The 22,577-nt window shown below is 44.2% G+C and overlaps 2 protein-coding genes across 21 annotated transcripts in view; one reads left to right on the top strand and one right to left on the bottom strand.

The window, feature by feature from the left end:
* Nucleotides 1-9,303, top strand: part of CRB2 (crumbs cell polarity complex component 2) — a 79,467-nt gene extending 70,164 nt beyond the window's left edge. For 11 of the 13 annotated variants that reach the window (XM_068914609.1, XM_068914613.1, XM_068914612.1 and 8 more), the window contains 3 exons: nucleotides 882-998; nucleotides 1,710-1,836; nucleotides 5,509-9,303. In XM_068914609.1, coding sequence (XP_068770710.1) covers nucleotides 882-998; nucleotides 1,710-1,836; nucleotides 5,509-5,736 — 472 coding nt within the window. In that variant the 3' untranslated portion in view covers nucleotides 5,737-9,303. The remainder of the gene's footprint in view (nucleotides 1-881; nucleotides 999-1,709; nucleotides 1,837-5,508) is intronic. The other 2 variants (XR_011135622.1, XM_009688352.2) reach the window with 2 other exon arrangements.
* Nucleotides 9,304-12,885: 3,582 nt separating this feature from the next.
* The window catches only part of DENND1A (DENN domain containing 1A), a 230,929-nt gene continuing 221,237 nt past the window's right edge, over nucleotides 12,886-22,577 (bottom strand). For 5 of the 8 annotated variants that reach the window (XM_068914620.1, XM_068914621.1, XM_068914622.1 and 2 more), the window contains 3 exons: nucleotides 20,020-20,148; nucleotides 17,163-17,418; nucleotides 12,886-16,422 (listed from right to left, as the gene is read on the bottom strand). In XM_068914620.1, the coding sequence (XP_068770721.1) occupies nucleotides 15,109-16,422; nucleotides 17,163-17,418; nucleotides 20,020-20,148 (1,699 nt within the window). In that variant the 3' untranslated portion in view covers nucleotides 12,886-15,108. The remainder of the gene's footprint in view (nucleotides 16,423-17,162; nucleotides 17,419-20,019; nucleotides 20,149-22,577) is intronic. The other 3 variants (XM_068914623.1, XM_068914624.1, XM_068914625.1) reach the window with 1 other exon arrangement.

The following is a 22,577-nucleotide window of genomic DNA, read 5'->3' as shown; positions in this document are numbered from 1 at the left end:
ATACATATGCAGTCCTAGACAGAGGAACAGCATTCCTCCAGCCTCAGAACCCGCTAAAAAGTGTTTGGTTGTATTGTGTGGCATTGGTCCTAAGACCAACGGCATTGTTTTTTGCATGTTGCTTTAAGAAATGTCTGTTGGAGCATCCCGCTTCTTATCAAGCGCATACTGGCAGAAAGTAGTAAAAATATTTTCACCAGTTGCCTTATAAAGAGTTTCCTAGCTGTGACTATTCAACTGAAATTGGCAGTACACTTTAGAAAAAGGGCTTGGTTTTTTTTGATTAGGTATATATTTATAGCATTGTATTAGTTTGCATAAACTCAAGCATATTTCGTATGGGTGAAGGAAGTAGGAATTAACATGTGTAACTTAGACTTCCGTTTCCTTGTGCCTGTTCAAACTGCACACTGAGATTGGTTAAGTGCTTACATAGCTGACCTTCAGTTATCAAATCTGCCCAGGTCGAATTTCCTGTTGTTCTTGCTTCAGTTCTGGCGTAGAACTATCTGCATCGTTCATACTACCTAGTACTTGCATTACTTTTTTCAGTCAGGCTTACAGTATGCTCTCTGCTGGTATTTTCATCAGCAAGAGTAGGAAACTATATGAGAAAAGTCCTAGTACTGATACAGCTCTTGCATATTCTAATAGCAGCACAAACTGCTCTCCAGGCATGCCAAAAGTAATATTCTGGATGATTTCTGAGACTTCTCTTCTCATGTTGTGTTGAACTCCTCCCTAGAAATAGCCATGACTATGTTCGTGAACCTTTCCACCCCAGTCTCCACTGTATCTGAGTACACCTTAACCTTCCCAAAACATGATTGCTGCTACTGTTGCATAGGACAGCTTTAAAGGCTGTCTCCTGTTTTTCCCAGGTGGCCGTTCCCCCCTGAACAATGTGGTAAGAACTTCACCTGTCTGAATGGTGGCAAATGCGTCAGTGAGACATGGGGAGCCAACTGCACTTGCAAACCAGGTTTCACTGGAAGGAAGTAAGTACTTTTTTCCTGTTGCCTGCAAAGGAGCTAGTGCTAAAATTTGTATATCAGTGGGATAACTGAACAGATTCAAATAGTTGATCCTGTTATATATCCTTTTGCCATTCAAACGACTGCTCCAAAATTGTAAAGTAGATGTTATTTTTAGAAGAGGTGGGCTTGATAATGATACTGTTAGCATTGCTGATTTTCATAGCATAGATTGCTTCCAAATATTTCTTAATTTTAAACATCTCTCTTTCATAACTGCAAGTTAAATAGCTAGAAAACGTGGTGGGATCAGTTCAGGAGAAGCAGCGGTACTGACCACTGGGTAGAGACAAGACAGCTCAGAACAGACCCTAGGGTACAGTGAATTGATTAAAACCAGACTCATCGTTTTGCAACCGCAAAAGTTTGTTTGCGTTTATCCATTTTCTGCTTCTAATTTCTTAACAGCCCTGTACCTCATGGGAATTCATTAACTGGACTAGGGAGCTATACTGGTTCCTATCATTTAGAAATGACAGGAGGATGATTGCTGCGAACAGCTAAAACTTTCATGTTTTGGACTCCGGAGAAAGCATCTGAAAAAGATGCAAGCAGCTTTTAAAATAAGTGAGGCTTTTGTAGGCCATATGAGCCAAGCAAACTGGTCTTTTGTGCTATGGCACAAGAACGTGTGCAAGACATTTCATTTAATTCTAATGCTCTTTTCCTTTCCAGTTGTCAAATTAACATAAATGAGTGTGATCCAAACCCTTGCCAGAACGGAGGTACATGTCAAGACTCTGTGAACAAATACGAGTGTATGTGCAGTGCCAGCTACACAGGAGAACGCTGTGATGTTAACGTAAGCACCTCCTTCCCTTTGCTCTTGGAAGCTCCTGTCTGTTCTTCAAACTGTGAGTTGTGAGAAACAGAAGTAGCCTTAGAGGAATCCCTGGGTACTAGGATATTAGTGAAACTAATATTGCATGTTGCATATAACATTGCCTGCATATTGCATAGCCTCCTGTATGTATCAAGCTGAAGCACAGGTAGGAAATCAGCTGGTACCAAGGAAACCCAAAATGTGATTTTTTTTTTGGCAATGCTGATGCATGTTAGTCTCCAGCATATAAATAAATGTGTCAATTACTTTTCAGTGTCTGGCATGGGCTATCGTATGGGTTTCAGGGTTTTATCTTAGATTTTCTTTAGATTGTACAACTCTTTGGACAATAATCAAACTACTGCAGTTAGACCTCCAGAAAGGAGATATTACTTATATCTGCCTTAGGCCCATAGAGAAAAGGAAAACCAGAGTTCTAATTACATCCTTTTCAAAACAAGAACAATGAAGACAAATTGTATCCAAAACCCCAGAGATTGTATGGCAGTGGATTTGGTGCTTGTGGAGTGTTAAGGCTGTTTTCACTTACACAGTGTAAATAAGGAGGCAAGAATAGGCAAAAATATGAGGGAGGAGGAAACAAACAGTTGACACTGAATTATAATTTCTCTCATCTCTATTAAATATGAAATGGCTGGGTAATATGAAACACAAATTCTGGAAAAAACAGAAAATTTTGAGCCGGTTGAGTTAATGAGTTATTGGATTGCAGGGTGTGACAGAGGTGTGTAATACATAGGACAAGGAGATAATTATTAATAAAGTGTCTCAAAAGTGAGACTTTCTGTGATGAAAGGGCTGAAATTTTGCTCTAATTCTCCTTCCCCCTGCCCCATTCATCGCCTTGCACTACCTTCCATGGTTTTTTTTTTTTTTCAGTTGGTATTTTTTATTGGATGAGGTAGTTTAAAGCAGTTTCCTTCCCCAAAGATCATCTGGGTAGAAATGGATGTGTCTGGAGAAAGGAAGTTAGATGAAGTCATGGTAAATGCGATTCAAGGAGAAGTAAAAAACAGCGTGCTTCTATATACTGACTCAGCTTCTGACCTTAAGGGCCTGATGGATGGGCAGGCTTTATGATGCTTTTCCTTTTCTGCATGAGCAAAGCATTGGTATTTGAGACTGAAATCCTTCCTCTCTGGCAGCTGTTAAGTCATACACTTGCTTCTTCTGTGTAAAGCCATTGCATGGACAAGTAGCTTGTCTGGTAACCTGGGAATGTACTAACCCATACTGCAGGGAAAATGCTATGCACCAAGGTGGGGTTTGCTGCTGTTGCTGTTACTAAGGATTATCTAATGCATGTGCCACAAAGTCACTCCTGACATTTCCAATTTGCATGCATAAACTCCATCAGGTGCATCTCTTCTGTCCAGGACACTTCTTGTAGATTCCTTGTATTCATGTTCATCTTCCCCATTACTTGTTGCAGAACTGTCTCTTTCTTTCCTTTAAAAATGACAGTGCTTGTGGTGATGTTGGTGGTTGGGAACAGGAGAGTATGGATAACTGGTGTGTTTGCTATTAATGATAGGTGTAGAAAAGAAGGGGCGTGAGCTGCAGTCTCTCTCTTTCTCCCTCCCACCAACAGGAGCAAGTAAGGAGCATGTAACAGGCAGTAAGGTAGCAGCCTGGAAACTGCTGTAGCACTAATCTGCATGCTGTGCAAAACTAGAACTAACCCCTAGCACATTGCTTTAATTTCAGATTTGTAAAAGGATAAGTATAATCCAACAACAATCAATCAATTTGAAATTCAGTCATTTGAAAATGGGAGGACTTCCAAGTACTCTGTCCCCTTGGGAATGCTCTTACTCAGTGTTCGAGTTCTGCAGTCTTAAAGCCTCATTTTTCTTCAACAGTGCTTCCTGTCCTACATTGCTTCGTGACAGTGGCCCAGACTGTATAGAGCATAGTATCTAAAAGCTTTAAATGATCAAACTTGCATTCTTTTGCTTTTCATCTGTAAGACGGCAGATACTATTTTTAACAGTAAGAAATATTTCTTATTCTTAGGCTTATTAAGTCATTTTAAAGGTTTCTTTATGATACAAATCCCACAATGTATTTATTCTTTACTGTTGCATTCCACACCATCCTTAATTCCACTAGCGTCAAAAGAATACTCGTATGGCTGCATTTCTTTCGTTGGTCCTCAGGCAGTCCTCTTTGCCATCTCCCATCCTTCTATCAATCAACCTCTTTAACGTTCTCCCCTCTCTGCTACAAGTTGTGTTAATGTCAATACCAAGTAAAAATCCTACAGAACAGACTTGAAAATGTGTGCCTTGGCAATTTAACAAGTTTTGAATTACAAATTCAGTGGATTTCATATGTACCATTCACTATTTAAATTATTTTAAATCTTTTGCCTTGGTATTTCATAAAGTTCCTGTAAGGTAGTGATGCCAATTCTTGCTTTCATATACTCTAGTCTTTCTTCTGGCTTTGAGATATGTTAAATATTAATCCTGAAAACATCTGTTTTTAGTGAAGCTTGCTATACTTGCATGTCCCAAATACAGTTCTTCAAGGAAGCTGTGAAACACAGGTCTGCGTAGAACCTTGTTACTAAGGAAAGTTTAATAGCTATATAAATTCTCCACCTTGCTATCAGCGGCATTATTAAACAACTTTTTTTTTTTAATATTATTATTTTTTAAACCATCCCTCTGCTCAGGGAAATTTTCTGGGGTTACTGAGAATTCATTTTACTCTTGATTTCCTTTATTGCTTTAAGATCTTTTTTTGCAGAGGTGATTAGATCTTTTCTAGTGACAACTACCAACTTATATTTCAGTCTGCTATTTGTAAGGAGTCTTCTTAAGAAAAGATTCCCACCTTAGATGCTGATTGCACTGGCAGTTGAATCTTAAGGGGCTGTCCTGCTGTGAAAAACCGTAAGCAAGGAGGAGAATATGGAGTCTGTGATATCATTTGGACTGTTTTACCTCATCTAACATTGTCTGAAGCGTTGATCAGACTCTTAACTACTGCTCTTTCTAATTGTAACAAACAGCTCTATAGTTTCATTAGCAAGTGGTGTGCAAGGGACTGTCTTTGTAGCAGTTTTCTAGCTCCAGGATTAGTCCCATAAATTGTCTGCATTTAGTTTTGCTGTCCCTATGCCAGTTAGCTAGCCAGCTTAGTAAATCTTCTCTTTTCTTCCTCGTGGTAATTCTGTCCTTGTGCCCTGCATGAAGTATTGTAATGTCATTAACTGTTCCTTCAGTAAATCTCTGTATATAACTCTGTCCTATTGAGATTAACTAACAGCTTTGGCAGAGCTGAAGAATGTCACTGATGAGTGTCAATAGTTTTGAATTACAAAGAAAAATTCAGAACTTGTTACTGGCTGTTCTTTGCATTAAAAATAGTCATTTTTTTAAAAACAAATTCAAACGTGGCTTGCTAAGAGATTAAAGAATTAACATTCTCTGTGCAGGTGCCCTCAAGCCCTCTATTATTCCTTGCTCCTCTTTTTCCATTCAGGTGCAGATCTTCTGCCTGCCTTTTTTTTTTTTTTTTCTCTCCCCCCCTCCCTTCTCTAATCTGACCATTTGGGGCTTTTCAGTTTAAGTCCTTGTAACTACTGGGGTTTCATTGTTTCTCCATTAATTTCTTTTACAGAAAGGGACTCCAAGTGCTTTCTTCCCCTCCCCACTAATTGAAGTAGCTGTCCCTGTAGCCTGTGGCTCTTTACTGCTACTCAGTATTGGTCTCATATTCATGATTCTCACTGCAAGGAAGAGGCGCCAATCAGAGGGAACCTACAGTCCAAGTCAGCAAGAAGTGGCAGGAGCTCGGTTGGAGATGGACAGTGTTTTAAAGGTGCCACCTGAAGAGCGGTTAATATAGGCACTACCATGGCAAGGAGATGCACCTGCAAGGTCTGCTTTGACCGTAATCTTTTTTCCAGCACTTGCAGCAGCAGATCCACTCTATCTCAGTTTCCTTAAGGCTTGGTGATGAAGACATGGACTTAAAAATACATGGCAGACTTTATACTAGTGGCTGTTCCAGCTGGTTACATTTAATTGAGTCAATTGTGCACCACTGGCTCAAAGTGAGCCTTTTTACTCCCTTCTGTCCCTCCCTGTGGACAGCCCAATACTTTCACCTCAACAGAAGCTGTTGAGGTGCGCCTGCTTTGAAGTTCCTCTGGCTCCATTCCACCTTTCACACAGCGATGGTACATTTAAAGACTGCTTTAAAAGGCAGGGTTAAATTAGGCACTAATTTGCAGATGAAGATCTATATGTACTTTTAAGGAGAGATGTGTGGAGGATACTTATGATTGGTTGTATATACTGCTCTGGGTTTTTTTTCAATAGTTCAAATTCACTCAAAGCTTTTTCAGCTCAGGATTATGAAGTTTTCAAATGTGGTTTCACAAAGCAGTCTTCAACAGCAACAGCAGCTGTGAACTCCTGCCTCGTGATAGACACTGTTACAAGGACCTGTCAGGAACTACTGAAATCACTGTACGAAGCCACATTTTATCAAATGATCTGTTTTGGATATATCGTTAGACATTCCCATGGATACCGCGCGGCAAATGGGCTGGCAGAACATTGTGGGTTTGTGGGCAGGTGGCTGGAGAGCTCAGCAGTGCCTTGCCTTTTGCCAAATCCTGACCTTACAGATGAACAGGCTGGGGTTGGGGGAGGTGAGCAGGAAAACAGCCCCCCACCCCCCCACCCCCCGCCTCAACTGCGTCCCCTTGACTGTGCTGGGACAGGGAGGGGACTATGGTACCTAACCAGTGAAAGAGGTGGGGTGCTTATGGCTAGCATTGTGGTCATTGCTTCGACAGTAACTGTGCAGCTTAGGGAGAGTCCCAAGGGACCAGGGTGAGGGACGGGCACTTGTTTTGTATGTGAAATGCAGTATTGTCCACGTGGCTACTCTGAGTAACACCCTGTTCTACCACAGCAGCCAGTGTGGGCGCATCTTAGCAACTCCTCCGTTGTGGGAGCAGTCGGGGCTGCAGGGGCTGCCCTTCTCCTTGCAGCTGCTGCGGCCATTGTGATTGCCATGAAGCGACGGAGAGCAACTCAGGGAACATACAGCCCAAGCCGGCAAGAGAAAGATGGGGCACGAGTGGAAATGTGGAACGTAATCAAGATGCCACCAACAGAGCGGCTGATCTAAGACCTGGGAGTCACGTGACAGGTGCAGTGTCATCCTGTAACGGGCACTGAACTGCTGCAGCATTTCTCTCTGATGTCTAGAGATGAATTTTTTTTAGGCTAGCTCTGTATTACTTTATGCTAACTGATAGGCTGCAGGCAACTGTCTGCTGTTACCTGGCAGTAAGATTCACCTCCTTGAGCAAGCTTGTTTGGTTGTTATTGCAGCTCCTCTCTTAAAAGACTTGTATAAAATTGGTCTGCCAGCAAGAGCAGTAAAATGGGGGTATGGGTGGCAGGGGCTAGTTCTGGTGGAGTTGGGGACGGAAAGGAAGAAAGACGTGGTGGCTATGGCAGCAGAGGTAGATACACAAATTGCTAAGAGCAAATAATGATACTGTACTGCTGTCAGTAAGAGAGACAGTAGGGGACCATATGTACGATGTCCTCCCTTACTGAATTTGCGTCCCTCAGTCCTCTGAGGACTTATATTTGTAAAAAGTGTCACTGCCATGCAGTCTGCATAAAGAGCACCATGCAGGTAAGTCAGTAAGGCCTAATTAATAGTGAAAATATTTGTATTAAGAAATGACAGGGCTATTTGAAAAACATGTGCCAGTGATGGAGAGAAGGCTCCTCCTCCTCTGCAAAGCCAAGGCAGGTGACTGACTGATAGACAGCATTTCTCAGAGCTGCTGCTGTCCTTCCTTGCGCTAGACCAGCGTTTGCATTACCTTCTGAGACAATAAGTATCACAATGGTAATTAGACACTACTAAATCTCTGCCTAAGACTAAACCATGGGAACATATTAAGTGCCTTTCTGAGACTGAATCACTAATTACACTATTAACTTTCCTGAGAGGATGTTTATGCAGAGACAAACTGGGCATGTTCTTTGATCAGGCTTTACAAGGATGCTGTTAGCAGGCTGGATTTACCTCCCCCCTCTGTTTATAGCTATAGTATGTGCCATCTACATAGAGCAGAGTCTGGAGGTCGGGGGTTGGCACTAAGCAGAATGACTGCAGGACAGACCTTAATGATTGATGTAATGTTTGAACATCAAGTGATGTTTGCTCGTAGGAGGAGGGGAGAGGCAGGTCTTTCAAGACCTGTACGTCTCTGGACAGATTACATCATGTCTGGGCTGGTCACTGCAGACGAGTGGAATGCACTTAACTAATGTATTGAACCTCAACATGAAACTAAGTTTTCTCTGATGAAACAACATTTATTTTCCACTTTTCCTCTAAAAAGGATGTTTATTGTGTGTCTCTATTCCTCCTTTGTTACTGTTCCGGCTGCTGAGCATGCTGGTTCTTCTTGAGCATAATGTGGCAGAGTCTGTGCAAAGAACTGTGAGAGAGCAGACCAAATAAGGTCTAAAATGATTACCATTTCATGATAATTACTACAAGTATCAATGAGAAATACTTTAGAAAACAGTGTCTGCTTTTATCTCCAAATTACTGTTAATAAGGCAGGTGTGACTCTGCACACCATAGCTAATTGCCACTGGTAGAAAATCCTACACTGTTTTGCTCGTGTGTGTGTGTGTGTGTGTGTGTGTGTTTTAATTACTGCTGTAATTTTTCTGGACTTACAAGCAAAGGGTCAAGTTCAAAAACTACTGCTTGGATCTGCCCACTTAGGAACACATCTTCTGCTTTCATGCAACTGTTGATGTGAGGTGAAGAATGAAAATTTTGGAAAATAGAACAAAACATAATATTAGAAGGTAAGGCAATTAATAGTTTATGTGTAGTATCACTGCCCCTCTAATATTAAGTAACAGTTAAAAGAGCAAGTGGTGATCACACCCTAGATATGGTTTGGGAAGGAGCTGGACATAGTACTGAGGAAAAAAGAACTGCCCTAACTTCAGTTTGGTGAGCTTGCTATCACTTTTATTTATTAGTAATAATACTGCTGTTCCTTATGTTTAACATGGAAAATGTACTCTGTTTATTTTCCACATGCTATTTAAAGTTTAACATACTCACAGATAGGGACAGTGCTAAGGCCCAGGCAGCTGCCTGCAGGGGAAGGAGCTGCCCTGCAGCTGGCAGAGGCAGCAGCTGTGGTTTTGCCCAGCAGCCAGGGAATGAGCAAAGGAAGCAGCAGTGCTCTTCCCGGAGAGCGGGCTAAAGGGGCAGCCCCTTGGCGCAGAGCTGCTTACCCTGTGTCTCTGGAGAAACATCAGTTTCACCCTAGAGCCCAGGCTGTGCCTGTCTTAAGGTTGGGTTTTCCTCCTGGTGAGGACGGACTCATGGACTCCCCCCCCCCCCAAACAGTATCATCAGTGGGCTTGTCCGTGAGCTCCTGTATCCTCTCGGAGTCCTGCTGTGTAGCCTTTGCTTAAATGCAGTCAGGTGTGTTTTTTGTTCATCCCATAATGATGTATGACAAAACTACAGCAAGCTTAGACTATAGTTCAGATTTCCCAAAATCCAGACCTGATTAACAGGTGTTGCCAGGAGAAGCTTGTACTTTCACGTTTTTAGCTCCACTCCATTTTTTTTTAAATGTCTAAATCGTAGAAAAACAGAGGCAGCAACAGGATGTAAATGACCCAATATTATTCCAGCCTGTTTTATTTTGAGAAAAAAAATGGAACTGTGTTATACGAACTGACTATTACTAAGCTACTCAAATAGCCTGAAAAGCAACAAGAAGCTACAGAAACCAGCAACAGTAGGTAAAGACACCTGAAATACAGCCTTGAGGCAAATTGAAAGCAGTGAGCCTGCCTGCACCCCTGCTGTTGCTGGGCAGTCAGCATGAAGACTGCAGCTCAGTTGCTTTACACAATTAGCAGAGCAGACTTTTTTTTTTTTTTAAAGCACCCAAAGCCAATACTAGCAAAAGCATTAAAATATTTTTGTCAGTGTTTTGAGCATTTCTGCAATATAATTTATGAGTTTTTTTCAATAATGAACTTAACTTTCTTCTGATATTTAATTTTTGAATATATTTTTTCACAAAACTGGATTTGCTGTAGATAATCATCATGATCCTGAATTTTTTTTTTGTAACTGTAAATTTTATAATTTGTAAAAATTAGATTGGCCCTCAAAGAAATTTACAATTAAAAAAAAAGGTTAAATATACCTACTTGCCTTGACTTGTGTTTTTTTTTGTTTTGGGGCTAAATATTAACTTGATTTCTGAATGGCAGATTTCAATCTGTAATGCACACAGTTTGCACAGTACCTCAGTGCTACTTTTACATGTAAAATTTTATTAAACGCTGATTATGGATTGAATTTCAAAGGAAATTCATATTAAAGTTTTTAGAAGAGCATTTTCTGTATAAATAGATTTCACAGGTATTTCCTACTTCGGAGTTAACCTAACCCACCTTCTGTCCGGCAAGAGGCCGCAGCAGGCGGGGGGCTAGCTGGCCCCCGTGCAGTGCCTGCCCTGGGAAAGTGCCTGACGTGCTGCGCACGCAGTGACCCGGGGGCCGGAAGACAGGGGAACATTCAGTTTAGGTTCCTAAGCAATCTTTCTGGGGAAGTGCACTAGGTTTTTGGCACTAATCATCTAAGCAAACTTTCCACAGTGAATTTATACACCACACAAAGTGAGATGTGAGCTCTACCTATAGGCAGTGCCCTCTCACCAGTTTTATGTTTCCAGGAAAAGCAAAGAGATTTATCTAGAACAGCTACTCTGCAAAGGTCCATAATTCAAGCAGTTAATTTTACAGTACTACCAAAAAAAAAAAAAAAACCAAACCCCCCCCCCCCCAAAACCTCACTTTTGTTTTATGATGCCACTCCATCCATCCACTCAAAAATACGGGTCCAGGATTGTACGCGCCCTGTGCTCAGCTGCAAGGGACCCCGACGGTGCCGCCAGCCTAGGTGGCTGGGATGTGTCTCATACGTACCCAGCACCTTTGGCAGGAGTGACAGGACAGCGTGTGGCATTGAGCAGCTCACCTCTGCACTCGTTTACAGACATACAAGACAGGATTTTAAATACCCAACGCTGCGAACTGCCAACAGTTAGTTAAAGGCAAAGAAAAGCAAGGCTTTCCAAACCTGGATGTTGCAAGAAGCATCCGCTAACAGACTCCTTGTTCAGTACGAACCAATTTAAGCTGCTGATGCTGGAACAGTCACTTTGAGCATAAAGCCTGTATGGTAAGTGTACAAGGAGCAGAAGGCATTAAAAAAAAAAAAAAAAACCCACCACACCCCCACCTACAACTAGATTAGAATAAATCCCACAGTGCAAATGGCCCCAGGAAGCAACCAGCTACCAGTGACTTACGTGCTCTTTTGAAGACCATGCAAAACATTCATTTAACAAAAGGAAGTTACTGCACACACATCTTTCTTCAGTGGTTTCTCATGGGCGGTTAAAGGCATAGTAAACTTCCCCTAAAATATCACAGTCATTTGTTACTGACAGACTGTAACCACCTTCTAACAAGACAGAAAACTTGGCAGGTGTCAATCTCCTGCTTTTTTTTTTTTTTTTAACACACACACACACAGACACACAGAGACACACAGAGACACACACACACACACACACACACACACACACACACAGAGACACACACAGACAGAGACACACACACACACAAACACACACACACACACACAAACACACACACACAAACACACACACACAAACACACACACACACAAACACACACACACACAAACACAAAAAGGAAGCGAACCCTGGGCAGCTCTGACCATTCATTGCATGCTAGGGAAAAAGGCCTACTGTTTATAGAGAAATCACAGGCCTCTGATAACATGTTTGTATACAAGGCAATGAGACAAAGGTGCTCAGCAACAAGAGTCACACGTGTCTTTTGCAAGCAAAAGATTAGGCTCCACTGAAAAAAGCAGAGTCCTATCTAAAGCGAGCTGGTACAGCTTGCATGCAGCAGACTGGAAAAAATAGGTATAACCCATAGAAAGAGTTCACTTTTCCTTTACAGCTGAAAGTAATAAAATCATAATTCATGTATAGTTTTTCTCTGTGACAGATAAACTGCATGTCTGATTGACGTCTTCCAATTCCAGCGCCCAAAATGTTTCTAACCTAAGAAGTAAGCAAGACAGAAAATGGTTTTACTATCTGCACAACAGTTCTGAAACTCTGGGGCAAAAACTTTTTTTTAGTAAAAAAGCCATTTCTAACTGAGGGAAAAAAAGAAAAAAAAAAAAACACCTGTCAGTAAGGAAAGCACTACAAAACAAGCAACCGAGTACCGGGAGTGTAGGAAAGTGCGTAGAGTCACGGATGAAAGATATCAGGCAAAAAAAATAAGAGGAACATTTCTCATTTTAGTTAGTACAAAGCTCAAAAATACTTTTAAGTAAGTCAGAAAAAGAAACATCTCACATCAGCGCTTCCTCTTCCAGGCAAGTACGCGCTGTTTATGGCTGACGCTATTGCGAATGAAGCATATCAAGAATTCCTTCATTTAAATAAGACATGTAACTAAATACTGCCCTGGGGATGGTTTGATTCCTTTATTATAAGAAACACGCAAAACAGCCTCGTGCTTGCAAAGTCAATCCAAGCGGTCAGGCCCGCCAGACACGTCAACGAAGCGCTGCCTCGCGCTCCCCGCTCGCCCAGCTCCCCCCCCCCCCACTCCCAAAAAAACCTTTAACATAAACTGAAGGGTGAGTGATACCACTTACACGGTACATGGTAATAGTTTTCAGTGCCTCACACTTGACTTATAAAAAACAAACAAACCCCAACCCCAGAATGCTTTTTCTTGTCCAAAAAAAATCCCAACTGCATAAAGTACTCTGGTTTGGAGTTATGCTACACAATAGGGGCAAAGTAAAACAATAAACAGCGATGTTAAATGATTTGCAATGATACAGATGTACCTGAGCATTTTCCTATTTAATTAAGCATGTGTAATAGGACTACTCAGTATATAGTCAGTACAACTTCAACAATAAAAAAAAAAAAAAAAAAAAAGAGTATGTGAAATTCAAACGCTAAGTCATACGCAGCTCTTTCTGGTGCTTGTACATAGCCACCAGAATTGAGACAGTTTTATGATCTAGCTCATAGCAAAGGAGAACTGAACTTCCAGACTGACTTTATAATTTCTACATAATATTATCATTCTGAACAGTATAAAATAAAATGGTGCTAGTGTCTTAGACTTTAGATATTTTACTATGCAATACCAGAACTGTCTGTCTCCCAACACAAAAAGAAAATACAAATTCAACTGAATGGCTTGTAAGAGCAACAGTACTTTACAGAAATATAGTTATACTAATACAATATTACGGTCTTTCCCAAACTGTTGGCATTTCAGATATTAGAGTATTTTTCTTTTGTATTGCACAGACTCAAACACCTAGACAGCCATTTTCATCTATTAGAGTAAGAAAAATCTCCAAGGTTATATGACTAAAATAGATACATTGGAAATAATTCAGATAGATAGATAAAGCTTTATAAGAATTTCCCATGTGTCCAAAACGATTTCTTTTACTTTATCAAAGGCTTAATGGTGATGTGGTTACCTCTTCTGGAGTAACATGTTTTAAATCAGAGTGTGCCAAATAGAAAGCAAAACAAAACAAAACAACAACAACAAAAAAAAAAGCACCACTCAAGTAACACAAAAATGATCACTGTAAAGACAGCAGGCTTTAAAAGAGATGCTAAGATTAAGATGAAACTACTTAAGGATACTATTGCCACAGATAAGTGTCTTAGAAAATCAGAACGAACGTACCCTTTAACCTTTTCATTGCTTTTTGCACTTCATGACCGCATAGTCCGGTCCCCGGTCCAGTTAAAGTCTTGTTACACCAGCAAAAAGTCCTCAGCAAAAGCCAGCTAAAGACTGCGGCTTTTCAGCCCGGCGGGAGGGCCTTGCAGCCCACAACGGCAGCCCAGTTGCTTCAGGGGAGCAATGGGCACTTGGGAAGCGGGGGAGTGACGGGCAGCTGCCACGTAGTTGTGGTCCAACATGACACTGCTTATTCTGAGCCACTTGGGAGTCTCATTTCTCGCTGTACAGCCCAGGCGCTACAGCCTTCATCTGCCTGCACGTAGACCAGCTCTCAGCATACTGGCACTTAACTTGCATGCATGAGCTGGGAACTTTTATACCCCAATTTTTCTCTATATTTCTTGTTTTTAATAATCAAATAAGATAGTTACATCCCATTCCTGTACTGCCATCTATAACATTTATATATAAGATTAACATACATAAGAACTAGGATGCACTTCATGGACTCTATCTTCCCATGGCTAAAAAAAAATAAAAAAAATAAAAAAAGCAAGCAATTGCTGGTGTTTCCAGTTTCCCAACAGAGACCCAGGACCAAACCCTGAGCAGCAGCAGGATGCTCTGCTCTGTGCTGTGGTTTTGTTGCAACAAAGAACTATGACAATTGTGCACCAGCGCAGTCCCTGTGACCTCTCAGGGTTGGTGTATTGGGGGAGGGAAATTAAAAATCTACTACAAAAGCTCATCCAATTGCATAACCCAAATGAATGCCTGTATTTCAAGCCAGGACAAACTCAGTTTAAGCCTCGTGGATTAATTCAGCACAGCCCTCAAGTCTGGGTCTGTTTGCTGCACTTTTAACATGTGAAAGCAAAACACTATGGGCTATACGAATAAGGCAGGAATAACTGAACTGAGCTGAGCGCCATTCACACAGGCAGGAAGAAACCACTAGTATAACATGCCGTGTCATGCTCCCGGCTGTGCCAAGGACTGAAAATACAAGGGAAGGAGCAACTTCTACATCAGCAGTATCGTCTGAGAAGCTGTATGTGGAAAATCAAACCAAACCAAACCCCAACCACCTTCATGCTTTGGTCAGTGTAAGAGTCACGGTGAGGGTTTCAGTGGTGGAGAGTGAGGAGCGAGAAAACAGCTGCCGGGACCAGGACAATGCAGGGACTCCCAAGAAAAAAAACTCTGGGCAAAAGCACTGTGAATCGCAGCACGGCAGTCATCCTGGCTAAGCCTTCCAAAAGACCTACTTGGTTTTATGCTGGCACAAAACACAAAATAAAACAAAAACCCTGTCACTCCCAAAGGCACGTCCTAAAGGCCATTGGGAGTCTTACTCAAAGGTTTCCCATCGCTTTCTGAGCTGTTCGACCTTACCTGGTGTGGACGATACCTCTTGCTTTGTCTTTTTTAATAACTCTTCAAATGGATCTTTTGTCTCCTCAGATTTTGAGGGTATTAACACTGACTCTAAGCCCTTAGCTGGCCTGGAAGGGATCAAAGGGGGTTCATTAGACAAGAGAGCTAGTGCTTGTTTGGTATCTATCTTTGAGCTGGACTGGCCCACCTGCAATGTTCTACTTTTAGAAGGACCACTTAAACATGCTGGCTGGAGAGAGCTTGTTGGAGAAAGGCTGTGGCTCTGCAGCAATAAGGCGCTAGCTGGTGGCACAGCTGGAGCCTGGCTAAACAAGTTGGGCATGGACAGTGTTGAAATGTTTGGCTGAGGTCTTTGTGGTTGGTAGAAACCAGAATTAGGTGCTATGAAGCTAGAACTATAAGCATGACCTAGGGAGGGGGTGAAAGAACCCCTTGGGGGTCTAACTAGAGACACTGGGAGGGCTCCTGGCACTGTTTGTGTAAATGGATTAGGAGATGGCTGTAGAAAAGGTGGTGCTGGGGAAGCATAGCCGAGCGGCTGGACAAACGGTGCAGCTGGAGAGGGCGCAAAGTCACTTGCCACTGAGGCAAAGCCAGCTGCAGGAGGTGGAACGGCCGAGCTTTGCAGGCTGTGGGGGCCTTGCTGTGGGCCAGTGCTTTGCCAGTTGGCAGTTTTCAATGGATCCAGCAGGCTAAGAAGGTAGTCGCTTTCATTGCCTGCATTATCTGTCTTCACCTTGACAGGCTGGAGCATCTCAGCAGTGCTGGCAGCACTGGACAGAAGCTGGGATGGATGAGAGGAGTAATTTACAGCCTGCTGGATTTCAGGATCTCGGGACGCATTACCAAGTCCAAAGGGCTCTGGGATAAGATCTGAAACCAAAGGGCTACGTCCTGTAGCGTGGGTGGTGAGAATTTCTGTTGACCCAGTCTGATGCTTGGAAGCCCGAGGTGCTGGTGGTGGTGGGACTATCCCCAGTTCAGGAGTCTTTCTTCCCTGTGGCCTAGGAATAGTGATGTTCCCTTGAGGGGCTGGACTTGATTCATCTTTTTCTGCAGGAGCCAGCACACTGTCTCTACTACGGGGTCTCCTTGCGATTGGTGGCATGTTGCCAAGTGCAGTCAAGGGCCTTTCTGGTGAGCTTTGGGAATACTTGGTAGGAATAGCCATATCATCATGACCCATGCTCCACAGCTTGCTGTAGGGGTGAGAGAGCTTCATGGTTGGCACAATCCTGTTCCTCTCAGACACACCAAGATCCATTCTCTGCAAGAAAGCATAAAACATGTTAACATCTACCGATCTCCTCGCAACACAGATCATAAAGTGAAGACAGGCTGCTGAGCTCTGAGTGGAGGGGGATGTGTCCACAGGCGGCGACCCTGGGAGGCGAGGGGCATATGTGCCACCTGGAAGTGCGGACAGGAAGGCTAGAGCTGTACTTCCAGCTCTGCCTCTAATGACTTGCTCAGCTGTGACATCCTATGGCACTTGTTGGTAGCCAAGTTAGGAGCTCAGATCTATATCTAAGGTTCAGAAGCCTTAATTACTGTATGGAAAAAAGCTGTCAAATAAAATATATGGATATAACAAATTAAATATTACTATAAAGTTGAAATGACATCTTTTTCTTCCATGTCACATGGAAGATATCAGAGTCTGCTTTAGATCAGCAGTTTCTAAGCTCCACATATTCAGCAAAGTTCTTCTTACAGAAAACTTGTCTTTTATGACATTGATTGTCCCCCTGGTGCCTAGCCCAAAATGGCCAGAGGCGATTTAAAGATTAAAAAAAAAAAAAAAAAAAAGATCAGAAGGTCATTTAAACAAACATACACAATTTGGAGGAGACCTGAGGGGAAAAAAAACTCATAAACACGTGAACAAAGGGCTGGAAAACGGATGCAAGTACCCAGTAAGATGAAAATGTTTCTCAAAGAATAAAGGACAACAGACAGCCCAGTTCTGTGCAAATCCTTCCAGAGCACATGAAACCCTCTCCAAACCTGGTATTCAAAAGTGCATCGCTGATCTCCCTCTTCTTTGGGAGTCCGCAGGTCTTCTAGGCTTTTAGCTTGGCTGAGAGGCTGAGGCTGCGTTTCCACTTCCAAGTTAGGGAAAATGTCTTCAAGGAGGTTGATTTCGGCAGCCTTGCCCGAGAGCAGCGGGCTCGGCGGCCGAGCTTCTTTGCCTTTCTCCGGACTGGCAGCCTCTTCCCCATCAGCACTATCAGATTCTTTCAGGGCTCGATACGGCTGCGGCCTAGGAGACAGGAAAACAAAAATGATGTTGCATATGTGAGTCATTCTAATCTTTTTTAAAGCAAGTATTTCCTAAGGAGCTTGAAGGCTTTTACAAAAATCTTTTGCCTGGCAGAAAACAAGCTTACAGTGCCTTGAGAACAGCCAGCATGCGAGCAAAGCAACCAAGGGCAGAAGGACATGCAAAGAGGACTTGGCACCGGAGGCTTTTGCAGAAAGGGAAAGGATGCCAGCGGGACATGCTGGGAGGAGGGAGAGCTGCGGTTCTGCAGTCCCAGACGTGCGGGTGAGCAGCGCGCCAGGGGCAGCCGTACTGGGCACCAGCTCTCCATTCGGTGGCCCAGCCCTCCCTCCCCCGTGTCAACTGCTCTTACCAAACGCCCTGCAAGCGCTCTGGGTTTTGCACACACTCACGTTCGCTTGCTTCAAGCTAACTCCGTGCAGAGCATAATTCAGAGTGTTTCCTACAATAATTGGGAACACTATGCAGGGTTCCAACAATTATATTGGTGTCATCTTATCAAGAAACAACAGAATCCATTATGGAGACACCTATTTTACATTTCCAGCCAAGACCTAGTTAGCAGGATGCTTTTCTCACAGGCACCTCAGCAAAACCTGAGCACCAGTGGATTTGCATATTGGCTGCGCGTACAGAGAAGAGCAGCATCATACGCCTCCAATTAACAACGAGAAGTGCCACACATTCCTGCCGTGATTAGCACTTGACTGGCAGTCAGTTTTACCATGGCATTTAAGTAAGGTTTTCAATTAAAAGAAAATATTTGTGAGACCCCCAAAACAAAGATAATATGGAAGAATCCTCTTCTTTCCATATTTTATCATCATACCTTTATATCATGCAAATTTATAAGCAGAGTCCATCGTGCTTCATTTGTCAAGACATAAGTAGCAGGCATTCAGCTAGCAACACAGGGAGGCCACAGCGCAGGTACAGGACAGACAACTGGTGGTACAGGTCTCAAATTTGCAAACCCTGGTTATATCTTAAATTGCACATACGGTATGTGCTCATCTGCTAAGAATTAGATCAAACTGAAAAAAACCCTGAGGAAACTTTTGCAAACAAAGTACTTTAGTGGCCTTCCCCATCCCAAACACGAGAGCGTGGGAACTTCTTTCTGATACTAAACCTACAGAGTCCAGCTCCTCCTGCCCGGCTGCCTCTTGGTCCCCGCCCCTGCCCTCCGAATCCTCAGGCGCCCTGGTTGCCATCACGCCACTAATGCTGGTTCCAACTTGGGTCTCACGGTGGTGTTTACTTGGTCTGCAAACAGGTTCGGATTTGGAAGGGATAGTCTCATTATTAACCTGCAACAACAGGAGAGTCCAGGGAGCACAGGCCGTGCAGCCTGGCACGCAGCGTCACACCCAAGTCACAGCCGCGGCAGGGCTCAGCGCCGAACCAAGGCGGGAGGGACCGGAGCAGCAGGGGGCAAGTGGGAGGTTCATACCTGCCCGGGCTTCAATATTGCCCCGAGGCGGCGTGACTCAGACCGCGCCGAGCAGCTCGCGGGACACCAGCACCTCCTCCTGCCTGACTCCAGTCAGGCCGTTCACTGCGTTTGTTAAAAGACCGAGTGTAATTCTGTGCAATTTATCTCCCTTCCTGCCCCCAGAAATCCTCAAGGAGGCGAAGTGAGGGAGGAGCACATCCTCTGGACGGCACTCGGGGAGGCCTCACCGCGAGACGCCCTCCGGCGCGGTGTGTTCACACCCTGCAAGGTCTTTAGCCCCAGGGTGCGCTTTCCCTCCACATGAGCCTTTTTACAGCGTCAGACCCATTCTGGGCCCTAGGAAGAGCAGCCAGGTCGCCGACAGGCAGAGCTCCCCGTCCCCAACAGCTACCTGGGAGAGATTTCCGCATCCGGAGGCGCCGTCCGAACCCACGCCTCCCTCGGAGCGGGAGCTGCTCAGCACCTGCTGCCAACAGCAGCCAAGGCAGCTATGGAGGTTCGGGATTTACCAATTGTCAACAATTTTGAAAATGAAGAAGTTAGTTGCATATAAATAAAACGGTGAGTAAACTCAACAAACTGCCTGTTACTTCTTGTGTGATGTTTGGTCAGAGCGTACTCAAAACCCTTGGAGGACATCTGCAGGTTGACTCCTCTACGAGCCGCTGAGGATCTGGCACTTGACAGAAGAGAGAGGCAGGATCAAGCGGGCGGACGTGGGAAAAGCCGACGACCGCACGCAGCAAGCTCACGGGACAACCCCGGAAGCGCAGGGAGCAGCGGGCGGGCGGGCGGGCGGGGGGCAGCAGGTTGGGACGGGAGCACGAGGCGGGAAAGCGGCACGCTGCATCGGGCCGGGCGGTCACCTCCCGCGGGGCTCCAGGCTGACACAAACCAACAAGCGGTGCGTGGCTGCAGGCTGCTTCATGCAGGAGTATTTTGCTTTTGCATGCTGCTACATATCAAAACAACCAAGTAGGAGAACTACTAAACATTCACCAAGTGCTATACAAAGATTGCAGGAGTATTTTAAAAATTCCAACTATAAAAGCAGGCAGCCCTGACCAGTGCAAAAATCATGGCTCAAAGACTGAATTACTACAAGGAAAGGAAATAGGATAGACCATTCAAAAGGAGCAGAGAAGAAAAAGTTTTCAGAGAAGCCACAGACAGGATCCTCTTCCTGCTGAAATTCATCATCAGAAGAGTCCTCAGAGAGGAAGACCGTATAGTGTCGCATGGGCTTTACAAGGCTGAAGGAAACAGGGAGAGAAAAGGAAGTTATCAACTTGTCACATTCAAAGCTGCAGAGGAGAGAGAAAACCAAGTGATTCGCAGGCTCGACCTCGCTGCCGAACGCGACCGACTGCCGCTGCCGAGAGCTCTGCAGGCAAACGCTGAGCGTTGCTCCGCTCTCCAGGCAAAAAACACGGCTCTGGCGCACGTGCCGGGGGCGCTCCCCGGCAGGGGAGGCTCCCGAGCCCTGCAACCTCATCCGCGCTGCAAAAGAAGCCAACACAGAAACCCCCGCTCCCCCGCTCTATTTTTTAGCGAGCTGGGCACCTTCTCAAATCGTTCACTTGGGCTTCTCAGATATCAAGGGTGCAACTGCAGAAAACAACCGGTGATGCCAATTTTGAAGATGGAAGCGCACAAACGGCAGAGTATGGCCATTAGAGCAAAATAAAGAGAAACAAATACAGAGGCTGTGTTAAGTCACTGGTACCATAGAGCAAGGACAAATACACAAAATATCAAAAATTCCTCCATGTCCCAAAGCTGGACAACTAGCACCGAGCTGTGCTGCTGGGCAGCAGCGTATAGCTGATCTAGTGCCCTGGAAATGCTTCCCATTAATTATTTTTTCCCCTTAAACATGTTCACTTTTGAGTGATATTTGAGAGCGGTATGTCTAACAGATAATATGGATATTAAGTGCATTATACACATCCTTCTAAGTGGACATACACTACATCGCCTGTCTGCTGAGGACAGCTGCGTAAAACTTCTCTGGAAAGTTTCAATGAATTTTCTTTATTTTGGACACCCTGCATAAAATCTATTTTTGTTCCTTAGAAATTTATCTTTCTTCTCCTCAGATCGTGAGCTCTGGCTACAAGAAAACAAATATTAGATCTTCCTCTCTGTGTTTGTAGATTTGTAGGCTGACATCAGTCTGACATATAAGGAGCTGACTTGAAATCTGAAATTTGCTTCACAATGAAATAAAAATAAAACTGTCCGAGGATTTATGTGAAATGTAATGTGCCAAGCAAGGTACATGCTTCTCTCCTCCGTGGCTAACTACTTTCAAGGTTTCACATTAAATCTGGCAGAAAAGGGACTCCAGTTAATTTTTCCCACATCACAGGATGCTAACGATCTGCCTACGAATTCGTTAGCAGCAGCCTGGAGCAAAAATCCGTTTGGCTGAAACCTTCTTAAAATCCGAAGTGCCTCTGGTAACACACTTCAGCCCTGATTAAAAAACAGAACAAAGAGCAAAAACAAAAGACCCCTTACTTCGCCCGAATTTTGACACGACCATACTAGCCATCTTTATTTTAGATGCAAACACGGAGGTCGGATCTCTGGGGTTTGCTCTGCACCTAACGAAGACAAAGGCTAAATTTTTAGTGAACATAAAACTAACCGTGCGTGCCTGTGCAGGTCTGCTTAAATGTACACTGGTTGGGGATAAAAGAGAAATATTTTAAGCTTGCTGAATTTATGAATATTTTTCCGTTATTTATTGTAGCTATCAGTTGCCTCACTTTCTTTTAACCTTAAAACCAAGAAATTTCTCTTTTCTGCATGAAGTCGAGGCTTCTGAGAGTCACTGTTTCCGCTGGAGCAAGTTCAGAAGCGCCCAGCGCTGCTTTACACCGTCACAGGCGCTCGGGCTCTAGCAGAAGAGGAGAGCGCGCGCGAGCCGGCTTCCTGGGACGGGAATACCCTGGGGCCAGGAGAGAAAAGGACATGGAGAAACAGCGCCGCCCCGGGAACGCTGAAAAACCCCAGCGCTGAGCGAAGCGCAGGGCCACGGCCTCTGGGCATCGCTCTCTGAAAAGCCAAAGCGCTGGGCAGCAAAAGAGCTTACAGAAAATACATTCGTGCACGGGAAATATTAAGGAAAATGCTTCCCAAATAACTGAAAGGAAAAAACCACAGCAACTACATTTATCAGCACTAACCGGAGACTGTGCGCCACAACCCACTGTTTTCCATCTACTAACATTCAAGCACAACCTTGTTTAGTGCCACCAACATGATATCCGCTTACCATGTAATGAAAAACCTCTTCACTTTTTCTACTGTTTCATTATTGCTTAGATTTACTCTCCCCGTTTCAGCTGCTTTCCGGCAGAGCTAAGCGTGGAATTAAAAGGGAGACAAAACCTCTTTACCAGGGCAGTGTAGAAGCCCCTCTACGGCTGGTGGGGGCCGGGCTGCCCCGGGCCGCTGCACGCCCACGTCCGCCTCTCCTCTCTGTTGGCCCCGGGGAAGTCGTCACCAGGATCACAAAAGCAAACGTCGCTCCCGCCAGCCGCGCGAGCTCTCGGCCCGGGCGCCCTCCTTTCATCGGCCGCTTATCACCGAGCGTCGCAGATCAAAACAGCCACCGTCGAGGACGCAAAGCGCTACACAAAAACCAAGAGACGAAGCCTAAGGTTGCAACCGC

Source organism: Struthio camelus, chromosome 20 (genome assembly GCF_040807025.1).
Source record: "Struthio camelus isolate bStrCam1 chromosome 20, bStrCam1.hap1, whole genome shotgun sequence".
Lineage (NCBI taxonomy): Eukaryota > Metazoa > Chordata > Aves > Struthioniformes > Struthionidae > Struthio > Struthio camelus.
This window is presented reverse-complemented; position numbering and strand designations above follow the sequence as displayed.